Source organism: Pyxicephalus adspersus, chromosome 1, assembly GCF_032062135.1.
Source record: "Pyxicephalus adspersus chromosome 1, UCB_Pads_2.0, whole genome shotgun sequence".
Taxonomy (NCBI): Eukaryota; Metazoa; Chordata; class Amphibia; order Anura; family Pyxicephalidae; genus Pyxicephalus; species Pyxicephalus adspersus.
In genome coordinates, this window is record NC_092858.1 from 34377398 (window position 1) to 34391229 (window position 13832).

General features: G+C 35.5%; 1 protein-coding gene and 1 long non-coding RNA gene across 2 annotated transcripts in view; both read left to right on the forward strand.

Annotated features, from left to right (window-relative positions):
* The first annotated feature begins 1079 nt into the window (after nt 1-1079).
* On the forward strand, nt 1080-4909 carry HOXC8 (homeobox C8). Its single transcript, XM_072406204.1, has 2 exons — nt 1080-1960; nt 3101-4909. Exons 1-2 carry the CDS (start codon nt 1525-1527, stop codon nt 3391-3393), a joined length of 729 nt encoding a protein of 242 aa, XP_072262305.1. The 5' UTR covers nt 1080-1524; the 3' UTR covers nt 3394-4909.
* A 5828-nt stretch (nt 4910-10737) lies between these two features.
* Nucleotides 10738-13832, forward strand: part of LOC140327066 (uncharacterized) — a 58127-nt gene continuing 55032 nt past the window's right edge. Inside the window, exons 1-2 of the long non-coding RNA XR_011919974.1 lie at nt 10738-11021; nt 11152-11243. This is a non-coding gene — a long non-coding RNA (uncharacterized lncRNA). The remainder of the gene's footprint in view (nt 11022-11151; nt 11244-13832) is intronic.

Below are 13832 nucleotides of genomic sequence, written 5' to 3' on the forward strand. Positions count from 1 at the left end.
TACTGGGAATATGCTAATATAGCTAATATATAGCACATAAAGTATAAAGAATCACACAACTTCCAATGTATATATATATATATGTATATATATATGTATATATATATATATATATATATGTATATATATATAACATTTACAGTGTGTATATATTTATATATATTGTATTTTTTTCCCTTGGGCTTCGGTTTTCGGGCCTGTAAAGGAGGGGCTGGCGCTTGGGTATCTCAGTTTAGTTTAGTGCAGCCATAAAATCCAGACTTCAATAGAATGGCTGGAAACAACTAACGCCTAAACCCTAAAACTGGCTTCTTACAAAGGCACAGCCCCAGCAGATGGGAATAAGAGAATTTAGTATATAGCTGCCTCTCCTAATTGCATTTCACGTGATTTGGTTTTCTTCTCTCTCTTTTTATCCCCGGATACGATAACACCGCAATTACAGCACTTTAATTGCGCATTCTCCATTGTCTATTACCCCCATTCTTTTTTCTGAGCAACACACAAACCCTTCCCTTCCTGAAACAAGCAGCCACTTTCTTGCTATCATTTTCTAGGATAATCCCAGCTTCATTTTTATTATTTATATTAGTCTTGCTGATATTATCACAATCCAAGCATAAGGCATGTGTGGAGAAGAAATGAAAGCTTGGTGCTTTAGTCCCCCCTTTAACTGGTTGATTTGATCTTTAGGAAAGCATTAAAGTGTTTTCTTAATTCCAATAGGACGCCAAGTGGTAAGAGAAGAGCCTGATCCACGTCACAGGGGGAGGCGAGTGACGTAACACCGGGCTAGTTGGCTGAATCTTCCTTTAAAAAAAAAGAAAGAAGAAGAAGGCAAAAAATATACAATTTTCAAAAAAGGCAAAAAGCTCTGACTGCCCCTTTCTTACATGACAGTCACCCAGCAGCGGCTGATCCTAAATATTTTTTACCTGTTGAGGTAACCTAGGTTGACCCCACGCGCATGTATTTTTCCCACATCAGTGAGGAGGCTGGCTTGGAAAAAAGAGCACCTAAAGATATTAATGCGCACCTTTCATAACCCTCCCTCATTCATTTGATATTTTTTTCTGAAGGCTGGTTTTCCACGTCCATCCGATACCCCCAAATCCTTGTCATTTCTCTCCAGACTGTCTTGCAGGAGAGGATTGATGGATACAAATCGCGTGTAAAGCTTCACCAGCGGGATTTTAAGGAATTTGCCTGTGGTGGTGTAAAGGGAAGGAGCAGTATAGAGGGACTGACACAGAGCTCTACCTACCGACTGATACAAGACAATCCAAGCAGCCACCACACTATGAGACGTCTGTGAGAGCCTCCTAATACCCCCCCTCTGATTAAAAAAAAAAAAAGAACCCTCACAAACAAAAACAGGACTTTAAGACAAGCCCAGGGGACAGTCTCTCATTGATCCCCTAGAAATAAAGACTGCGTTCTTTTTATTGTTTTCCATTTTTATTTGATTTTTTTTTTATTAGTGAGGAGGGGGGGTGCAGCATTTGTGTCTTTCATGCAAGAGCCATGAGTTCCTATTTTGTGAACCCTCTTTTCTCCAAGTACAAAGGCGGTGAGTCCTTGGAGCCAACTTACTACGACTGTCGGTTCCCCCAAAGTGTCAGCAGGAGCCACGCTCTGGTATATGGTCCCGGTACTACGGCTCCAGGCTTCCAGCACCCGTCTCACCACGTCCAGGAGTTCTTCCATCACGGCACCTCCAGCATCTCCAACACTGGCTACCAGCAGAATCCATGCGCCCTGACATGCCACGGCGACGCATCCAAGTTTTATGGCTACGAAGCTCTACCAAGGCAATCCCTGTATGGTGCCCAGCAAGAAACAAGCGTGGTGCAGTACCCTGATTGTAAAACGACCTCTAATTCTAGTACTAGCGAAGGACAAGGCCATTTAAGTCAGAATTCGTCTCCTAGTCTTATGTTTCCATGGATGAGACCTCACGGTTAGGACATTTCCTTCTAATACTGTATGTTGTGCATGCTATGCTGTCTGTCTGCATGCTGTATTTTCTTTCTTTCTTTTTTTTTACAGTGTAATAAAACAATTGATCAGCCTGTGGTATAAATTTAGCTGTAATGGCACTTATTGCTTTGCATAGGAAACAGCCTTTCTGGTCATTCCACAAGTCAGCAGTTAGTTTCACAAAATAGAAAGGATCAAGGTGTTTTAAGTGCAGATCTTTTGAACTCACAATGAACTAAGTTATTTTTATTGCCTGCCTTGAGGAAAACAGCATACAGCTCCCACGAGGTTATTTGCTTGCTGTTAGCCCAGTCTCCTTCATAAAACCATATAGTTTATCTTAATGGCTGGCAAGTTAAAAGAGGCAAAAATGCTGCAATTACAAAGCAGCCTGCAACGTGCAAATATCTGCTGTAAACTTTTTTTTTCTGTTGTTTCATGTGTTGAGTGCAGCTTAGGACATAAAACAAAAGCTGTGAAAAAAATAAAAAGATCTATGTATTTATCGTTATATATTTTTGTCACTTGTATTTCCTTGTTACAAGGTCATTTACAAAATCATTTTTGCACAACCGGCCAAGTATCTCAATCTGCCAGTTCATGATGATTGCATGGTTAAGGTCTACAGCTGAAAATTGCAGAAAATATACACTTTTCTCTAACATAAAGATCTGGCTGCTAGGCTGTTTTAAAGTTGCCGCCTTGATAGTAATGATTTATAGTTTACCTCCTCATAATGATACAATAAAGTTGCAGTCTATTCCTTCGCCTCGCTTTATAATAAACTATAGGATTAAAGGCACTTTATAAATAATTCTCCAGGCATGATAATTTTAGTTTTTGCAGCTTTATAATATTTAGATTTTTTATTGTTAGAGTATATTAGTTTACAACTGACTTTAACGAGGATCTGGGGCTGATTGAACTCAGTGATCAAAACTGATTCCTTAAATGCAAGCCAGACTTGACTTTTATTTTTCCATTTTTGTAAAGGTCCTTATTTTGGGGTGGTGTGTGGATCAGGCTGACATGTATATGTAGGGATGATTAGGGATCATTACAGGCTTGATCCTGGAAGTAGTAAGCAGTAATGGCTGTGTGTTTTTGTTTTGGTATCCAGCCCCCGGAAGACGCAGTGGAAGGCAGACTTATAGCCGGTACCAGACACTAGAACTGGAGAAGGAATTCTTATTCAACCCATATTTGACGAGGAAACGACGGATTGAGGTCTCCCACGCCCTGGGACTGACTGAGAGGCAAGTCAAAATCTGGTTTCAAAACAGAAGGATGAAATGGAAAAAGGAGAATAACAAGGATAAACTTCCCGGCTCTAGAGATGAAGAGAAGACAGAAGAAGAAGCGAATGAAGAAGAAGAAAAAGAAGAAGAGGAGAAGGAGGAAAGCAAGGAATGAGTGAGACCAAGATGAGTGGAAATGAGTGAATGTGGGTGTCTCCTGGGTGAATGTGGATGTCTGTTTGTGGGAATGTTTTCAAAACTCTCGTTTTATGATCCATGTAAAACTGAGAAGTTTCTGATGCTCATTTGCTTTTATAGAGTATAGATTGGGGGGCACAACATTAACTACCTGTCACAAGTTCCAGCCTTCTTCCACTCCTGGTCAGGACTCCCTCTTTGCATTTTGCTGTGGTTTGTGTGGGAAAAAGGGGGCATTTGCATTACCTTCTTATTTATGTCCTTCAAGTCCTGAGATATAGGCTAATAACTTATACACACGTGAAGGAAGCATACAGGGATTACTAGTATGATTTCCAACAGACTGACATTTCTACAGCCAAAATAGTATTATTTCCTTTTTATGTGAAATTAAACTACCTATTTCCTTGTACAGAGGCGCATTGTTGGATGGCCTCATAATGTAACCTGTGTTTATTTAGATTTATGTACTCATGTATGGGGGGAGGGCCAGCACATACCCTAATATGTTCATTTGATTTTATTGCTATTATATATTTGTCCTCTTTCTTCCTATAACGCTGTCTATATAGCTCTATATGCCTCTGTAGCTGTCAAAGCCTTGTAACAGAAAGGACTGATCCCTAGGTTGTTTGTAAGCAGAGTGTATGCACATGTATGAAAATACTAACAACAACCTATTCACCTCTATGTGATCTATGACAGACTGCAACACTTGAGATATAATTCCCTTATTTTATCTCCCATCTTGTTCTTTTATGGACTAAACATTGAAGTGTGTGCACTTAAATCCTTCATTTACTACCTAAAGGGTTCAGGCAATAAGTACTTAAACAAATTTGTGTATATGTGGTTGATATATATATATATATATATATATATACACACACATATATATACATATGTATGTATGAATGTATGTATGTATCAGACAGCAGTACAAACCTAGAAGGACTGGCAATGATGCCCAAAATCCAAGCTACTGAGTAGCCAACACGAACTATAAACTTGCAATGTAACTATTAACTACCTATTGAAGGAGATATGCTATTGGGAAGTATTTGTAACGCATCTTTTGTTGTTTGTTGCTGCTTTCATCCCAACAACTGAAACTGCCTAGATGGACGCACATTTTTTGTGTTTCTTTTACTGTGCTTTTAAAGTAGTTTAGGACTAAATTGCACTGAATGTAAAGTTACCTATTTGTCTTGACCTTCTATGTTAACGCAAAAGCTTGAGGTATTAAAAAGCAACAAAAATAATTAAAAAAAAAATACAAAAGTAAAAAAAAAAAGAAACAAAAAAATAAACAAAACAGTCTTTGTTTTATTTCTGTATCAGCCTAGTTAAAGCGTGTTCAACTTTGAATGTAGCAAAGAAACCATGAACCTGTTCCTGGACAAAATAACATTTGTATTGTATACGTGAAACATTAAATGATGATATTATACTAAGGATAAGAAAAAAATAATAAACATGATTTTAAAATGACAGTATGATGTTGTTCTTCTGTAGATTTTCAGACACAATATGTTTTTTTTTTTGTAAATTCCAAAGTAGATGTGGTCATACAACTAGATGACCCTTTGGAGTAAACTTACTGGATGTGTTATTAAAAGGTAACTTTGCAGACTGGTCTGTGTGGACCTTACATACACAGTCAAAGGAAATATGTATTTCTATAATAGAATTCCACGTTTTTAGGTAACTATAGGCCAATATAGACTAGCTCATTTCCTAAATAGGTGCAATAATTCCACGGAGATATTAGCTGTTAAGGTGATTCTACTTGGTATAGAGACAATCAAACTATCTTGGTTTGTTCTCAGGGCAGAACATTAACTAATTTTGTCATCTGACTTTCTATTCTCCTAGCTGGTCATTTAAAGTAAACCTCTGTTTTAGGAAATATTTCATATATCTGCAATGCTTGCAATTGGGTATTTAACAAGGTATGGAATATTTTTTTTTTTTGTCTGAAATATATATTTGTTAAGTTCTAATATAAAGTGTTTCTAAATAGAAAAGAGCAGGGCATTGGTGTTATAAAAGAATATCTTACATACCGAAGTACAAAGCTCTTCTCTTGGTTGTTGGAGGGTTCCTGGGGAGCAGGGTACAAAGATATCAGCCTGGTACATGTACTGAGCAAGCAAAAGAACCTGAACCAGAATCCCAATTTGACTTTACACCAAACAGCTCGCATGTGGTAAAGCAATAGCTGCAGGAAAATAAAACCATAAAACAGATTCCAAAAGCTGCAACAAATGTACACCCAGGCGACAGTCATTTCCTGAATGTGTCCAGGGCATATGGGCACTAAAGCAGACAGAGCAGCTCAGATGTGAGGGGACTTTACAACACCCTGCTTTCCTCATTGTACCTGAAGGTGACACTCACTTTACACCTCCGAAACCATTAGGAGCCACACATTTCCAACCCGGCAGAAATAAGGCCTTATATTAGAAGCAGTTAACGCCATCCTGGGTAGAGGTGATGCCACTGAAGTTGTTTCCCCTCTAAGTGGATACGGGTGGGTATGGGAAAGTTTGACTTGGACATACAGACATTCTACATAGTACTCAATCGCACAGAAAGATATGCATGCATACACCAACACACAAACATAAATATATACTTGTATGCTCCAGCACACAATTACACAGAAATAGATGCAGAATAAAGTCACACACAGAAAGACATGATTTTATATAGCAGCACACCACTCTATACATAGAGAGAAGCATGTGTATACCAGCACATCACTATATATAGAAAGAGAAGCTTGTATACACCAGCACACCACTCAGCACACCACTCTATACATAGAGAGAAGCATGTGTATACCAGCACATCACTATATATAGAAAGAGAAGCTTGTATACACCAGCACACCACTCTATACATAGAGAGAAGCATGTGTATACCAGCACATCACTATATATAGAAAGAGAAGCCCACTACATATAGAGAGAAGTTTGTATACACCAGCACACCACTACATATATAGAGAGAAGATTGTATACACCAGCACACCACTACATATAGAAAGAGAAGCTTGTATACGCCAGCACACCACTACATATATAGAGAGAAGTTTGTATACACCAGCACACCACTATATATATAGAGAGAAGCATGTATACACCAGCAAAACACACACACAGAAAGACATTCTTGTACACACCAACACACTATGCAATCACACAAGCATAAATAGATGCTTGCAAACACCAACAATAAAATTACATACAGAAATATATGTTGTATACATAAGCTAAACACGCACACAGAAATAGTAGATTGTATACACCAGCACGCAATCACAGAAACTTTGAAAGATGTTTTTATGCACCAACAAAACACACACAGAAAAAGAAGCTTGTACACCCTAGCAAAAAAAACAAAAAAAAAACAAAAACAAACTAACAAAAAAAAAAATACACATGAGACACTGTACACACCATAACAACTTATGCACATACACTGATACACTGATGCTTGACACCACACAAACTAACCATGACACACATATACATACACAAAATGATACTTAAATAAAACACAAGAAGAAGAGATGCTTCTATACACCAGCAGAAAATCTGACACAAAGAGATGTTTTAACACATCAGCACAATACTTACACTCATAAACGGTTCAGTAACCAAAAGAACACATATTTATCATATCACAGGCATATGATATCCATATATTTATTTTCTCCTTCCTATCTTTGGAAATGTCTGAGGCCTAAATATTTATTCTTTTTCCTCTCTTGTATTCTCATCCTTTTACTTACACCACCCTCTTCCATTTCTATGGAGTCTGATTTAACAAAAGAAACATTTTCCCAATGCTGCGTTCACGTTAAACAACGTTCATGTATAAATTCATATTTCAATAGTTTATTCCAGGATCCGAACTGTTTATTTGAAGTCCTGAGTGAAATTACTTTTTTTATTAAATCGATCCTATGGTCTGTCATTTAATCACCTCATCTCTCTGTGGCCTATTTTATCTCACCTTGTACTCCTTATTCATTGTTTTACACTCTTTGGCTCTGATTGTTTTACTTTCTCCACCTGTCGTTAAACCTTTTCTGACTCTAGACCCATCCTGTAATCCAACATTTCCTAATAGTTTTTAAATCGCTACATTTAAGGATTTCTGCAGAGTAGGTGTACGGCAGGAAGCTCATATATGCTATTTACTAATCTTTAATATTTTATTAAAAAAAACTCCACTATATTCTTCATGGTAAAGCGCAAAACTCTGTCCGATCATTTGCTATATAATGAGATGAAGATAAGTTTATTGCTGATTCCACTAGGCGTTTATGCTGAAGTCAACAGCCCCAAACTGCAATCTTCAGAGGAAGACAAGATTCCGTTTTATGTGATTAAATTATTATATCATCTGAAATGTGCTATGGGAGGAAACGCTGTAACGGGTTGAAAAAAAAAGTAATTTGGGGATAATATGGCTGTTCCAGGGGCCTCTGCAAACGATCATTGCTGCCTATAGATGACTTGAAATGGACGTAGTTACACGCCTGAAGGAGACGAGAGAAATTCTATCAACACTTTCTTTGATTAACCAATCAAAATTTCCTTCAAGAATCATTTAAAGAAAGGGAACTATAACTCATGAAAAAGCTTACCAACAATGCATTGCTCATTTTAATTTAACGTATCACTCCAAACAAGACAATATATACATTAATATGGCAATGAATAACAAATCTGATGACACAACCCTCACAAAATGCTTCTGAGTGGGGGCAAAAACGAAATATTTTGGGGGTGAGAATAAAAGATGACAAGAAAGCAGTGCAGAAGAATTAAAAAAAACGAAGATGCAATGATCAGAAGCTTTTAAGGACGCTGTTGGTGAGAATGGAATTATTTTAGTTTATTTCTAATAGTACCTTTCATATTATATCAACAATCCTTCTCAAAATATAATAACAAAACGCATAATATTATTATTAATAATAATAATAATAATATTAATAATAATACTAACACTACTGCTGCTATTGTTACTTCTACTAATAAGAAGACCAGTAAAAGAAAAAGGGAGAATATGGAGAGTTTAGTATCACTTATATGATAAATTCGTAACAACTATATATATATAATTATATATAGTCAAAGCACAGACTATATATATATATATATATATATATATATATGTATATCATATCTGAAGAGTGAGGAGTTTCAATTTGGAAAATACTTCTTAATTCTAAGAGTTTTTGTTTTTTTTAGTCGCTAAAACAGCTGAAGCTTCCGATTGAAGATGTTTGCCTTTGTGCAAGGTTAGGAAGCGTACATTGTACACATAAAAGCTGTTTATAACTTTAGAACTCTTCCTCTCCTCGTAACTTTTAACTACCTGTTATAAAATTTATTGGTGGTGTGTAAAACAAGAATAAAAGCCATTGCCTTCTTCCGGTTCTTAGACAGCAAGCCATTGTTGGGTGTGAGATAAGGGAAACAAATAAAAAATGCAAGCAAATAATAGTATAAACAACTATTTAGATGCATATGTTTATATTCTCAAGCTTATTATCATAACTGTAATGAAAATCTATATATATAAAAGTGAAAACATGAGTAGGACAAAGGATAGCCATGCATGGAAATAAAACGATTATTCAAGATCAAAAGATCTTTAAGTTATAAGAATTAAAGGTACATAAATGATAAAAAAAATGCATCTAAAACACAAAGCAACAAAACGAAATTTGAACAAAATGTAGTAGACGATTTATATCTGGAAACAACTGAAATCCAAGTGGGCTGGACTAAATTGGCTGGGACTAGATAACCCGTATAACAAATTTATTTTAAATAAAGAGTTTATAAACTCATTACTGTAAAAAAAAAACATATTGCAGACTGATAGGCTACATGGAGTGAGTAGGCAGTCTGGGTTATGGTTCTTAGGATTGTAATGTCTTTAGCCAATATTGTCGTAAAATTGTTGTTTCCAATGTGTAGTTGCTGAGTTGCTGTATAGTGATTACCAAATAATTCCTGCAAACAAAATAATAAGTCCATTTCAGATATATATATATGTATGAATGTATGAATCAGGTTCGTGCACAGACAATTTGGCTATTTCTATCTTTTCAAAGACACATATATACTGCAACGGGGAACTGACCATATGGCTAGAGATGGTATTACTACAATGTGCGTGTACTTGTGTGTGTGTGTGTGTGTGTGTATATATATATATATATATATATATATATATATATATATATATATTGTGCATTACACAAATACATAAAACCCTCTCTCTACATATATATATATAGTCACACAGGAAAGAGATCCCTCTATATTGTATATATTGTATTTTAAACAAATAGCTGTCTATCCACAGAAAAATCCTAATTATTATTTTTTTTCGAAAATACTTCTTAAAACCTAACATTTGCCGAATATGTGATCATAAAATAATGTATTTATAATCGTGTCCTATTAACGCCTAATGTCATAATATATGCTATCTTATCCCACCGCCAAAGTTACAATATAAGGCCTTAACTTTGAAATTGGTAACGAAGACATAGGGATATAAAACAACCCTTTTCTTTATTCACTATGTGCCGCAGACAGGCAAACACATATATATGTGTGTGAGTATGTGTATTATTTTATGTGTGGTTTTGTGTGTGTATAATTGTATGTGTGTATATATATATATATATATATATATTCACACATAAAAACGGTTTGTATGTATTAATGTGTCTCCATATAAATGTGTGTGTGCCTAAAAATAAACACACACAGCTTCGATTTGAGATTTATTTTAGAAGCTAAATATTGCATCTATAAATAAATTCCTACAATTTATCCGTTTATCCACCGTTTTAATTTCTGTCTAATGTTGATTTCAAAAGGCCTTAATGATCTCTATATATATTGGTCCTACTTATAAATGTATATTTATCTGTACATGTATGTATATATATAGGTTGCTGGATATATTTTAACTCTCTTTAACTAAAAGCTGTAACAAAACAGTTCCTTGCAACACCTCAGTGTTTTATTCCCACCAATATAACGCTCTAAGGATTAATTTGCATGAGCCCTAATAAGTGTGAAGAGAAAAAAATCAAATAATAAAATAATGGATAAATATGGCGTCAAGGAAAGACATTTGCACACGCCACAAAAATGCAGTACATTCTTGGTTGTTTGCAGAAAATTTACAGCTGGGCAATAAAAGTTTACGACTGAATCACAAGTTGGATTGGCCACAGGAAGTCATGTGGACTCTCCATGAACGTGAACTTTTTATTGTGGTTTTCTTATACGCTCTGCTCCTTGTTGTAACAGTCCACCCAGTGCCAGTGTAAGGGGGCTGATCGTATCTGTTTTTTTTTTTATTCTTATATATTTATTATAGATTTTAAAAATAGATATTCTTTTTTTTCTCAGCCCGGTGGAACTGTTGCTAGCTTGGAGGCATTTTGGAAATAATGAATTTACTGCACCTCTTGGTCGCCTCCCCCTTTTCCACCCCTAGGGGCAAAAGGCACTACATTTCCTTTGGAGCAAGCAAAGAATAAGGAAGCGCCGAGTTGTAAATACCTTTTATTATTAGTTTTTTTTTTAATTCTCCCCAGAGCTCTAGAAAGCTGAGGATCGGTGTGTTTTGTCCCCACCTTAATTTTTTTATTTATTTATTTTTTCCCTGTAATGTTTTCTTGAAGCGCTACAGAGCATCACTGGATCAGACAGAGGGAGTGAGAGAGGGAGAGAGAGAGAAAGGGAGAGAGAAGGGAGAGGGAGAGACACAGCATTGGTAAGTGATCCCTTATTGGCTACATTTTCTAACTAATGATCCATAGCAATGGGTGGTAAAAGAAATGGATACAGGACACCTTATTGCTAAGACTTATTATAAACGTTAATATTGTGTTATGAGAAGAGCTGCAATGTCTGGGTGAATGGTGTGTGTGTGTACTGATGTCACTGGATCGTTTTGTATAGACAGTGTTGTGACTGAGAAAATCGCTGCTTGCTGTCTCTTATATGAAGCTGCTGTGCGAGGTGTTTGGGCCTTGGAAGAAGGGTAGTGATGTAATGGAGGAATGGCAGAGAGAGAGGGAGAGAGAGAGAGAAATCCGCAAAGGAATTGAGGTCGGAAGCTTGGAAAAAACATGTAAGATGATGTGGAGTATTAAACGAAAAATGCTAACTTTTTTTCTGCTGAAAGATCTGGAGAGTAAGGGTGAGAGCTGAGCATGCGCAGTGAGATCTCATGCCAATTTGTCCCAGAATGGATGCCAAGTTCTGTCTGGGCTTCTTGGTCATTGCATATTGCTTGTCATTCATTTTTTTGGATCTGGCAGTTTTTATGCTGATTGTAAGATGTAAATGTGTAAGGTAGAAATGTAGAAATCACTTACATGTTCTTTTGTGAAACCATGATATATTGTAATAGAATATATATATATATACATTATACATTCACAGTTACTAAAACATTCTAGATTTTTTTTAGAAAAATAAACTATATGTGCACAGGTATATAAACATTATTGAATTGCTTTAATATTATAATATATATATATATATATATATATATATATATAGACTAAATTACATATATTTTCTGTAATATATATATATATATATATATATATACCTTAACATTTTAGTTAACATTTATTTTAGGTTCCTATTATTAGTACACTACAACACTGCACACAAGAATTTATTTAATTATTTGTTGATTTGGATTGATTTTAGTATTTTACTGCCTTGTTTGTAGTCGTTGATAATTCTGGATTATGCCCTCTTTAAAATATATATATGTATTAAACGAATTAATTTTTATCTGCATCAGTGGTAATTTCTCTCTTGGTATTTGAGTTCTGCAAATCGTGATTCTGCAATTCATGATATCTAGTAAAACAAATATCAGATTTTCAGATGAATGTATTTCCTGTGGATTTAATTTTATTGTTGATATAAGGTAATTTAAAAGGCTGTTGTTATTGTTGTTTTCCATATTTAATCGGTCTTTGTAGGCTGGGAAAGTAGTATGTTTTAAATCTCATCCTGTTTCTGATCCCAGTTTTATTGTTGCTCTGGCCTGTAAAATGAAATGCTAACATTGGCAATTGTGCTTTGTACTTCTGTCTGGTCTACATAAGGCAGGCGTATGTTTGGTGGCCGCCTGGATGCTGTATGCCCACTGCGGGCTGTGTGCTGCTTTTTTAAATCTGACTTCTTGAGAATATATAAATTCTTCATGTGGAGGTGTTCTATCACATTTTATTATAATTGCAGGCCTACTTTATACATTTGCAGGCTGCCCCCACCCCCACCCCAGGCCATTTCATTTTCAGTAATGTGAGGCCTGTATGTTTGAAATCCCCCAAACATTATTTCAATGTATCGATTTCTCACTGAGCTCAACCAGGGCCCATCTCTCATAAGGCTGCAGCAGACAGAAACATTTTATATCAGGAATGTAATGGTGATTTATACATTCTTCTGAGTTTTCCGAATAAAACTCTATTGAAATAAATTACATGCTTTACCTACACGCTATTACATAGCACTAGAGAACAGTAAATGAGTATAATAAAGCTGGCCATTTATATTGACTTGTACCTTTGGCTATTCATTCTCTAACACAGTAAACAAACCAGTTTGTTTACCAGATATTTTTTATTTATTCATTCACCAAACACACACACATATATATAAGGCTTCTGATATAAGGACATTTTCTTCTACTTCTTCTTGTTCCATAGCACATACTCAGATTAGGCTGATTGGGGAGTTACATGAGAACAGACTTCTGTAAAAAGTGGTAATTAAATAAATCTGTGTTATACTGCAAGCTAGGATGCTGCACAGGCAAATTACCAAGCTAAATGACTTTAAGAGAACCAAATATATATTCTTTTTAAAGAAAAGATACAATATTTATTTAGTATGCCATAGTGCACAGATTACCAACATACCATTTCTTTCTTTCTTTCTTTCTTTATTCTATCAATGATATCTATCCTGTATATCCTGAATATATAAAAATTGTGCTATGTGAACAGATTTTTTTGTTACTTATGTTTTTTTATCTAGCATTATTCTTATTACTAGAATCAATTTATCCAAGTATCTTTCTATCTATGTATCTCTGTCTGCCTTCCTGTCTGTCAGTCTTCTTATCTATTTGTCTGTCTGGGTGTGTGCAGGACTACACGTGTGTGTGTCTGCACTAAGGGCTGGCTGTATTCTCCACTGCAACATTGTAAAACTATTTTTTTCTTTTGCTTGTGCAATGATTTACACCACTGTGGTATGCAGTACGGCACTATGCACAAAGAGAATTTTTAAATTGTCCTTTTAAAATAATGTCGTTTTTATTGTATTTAAG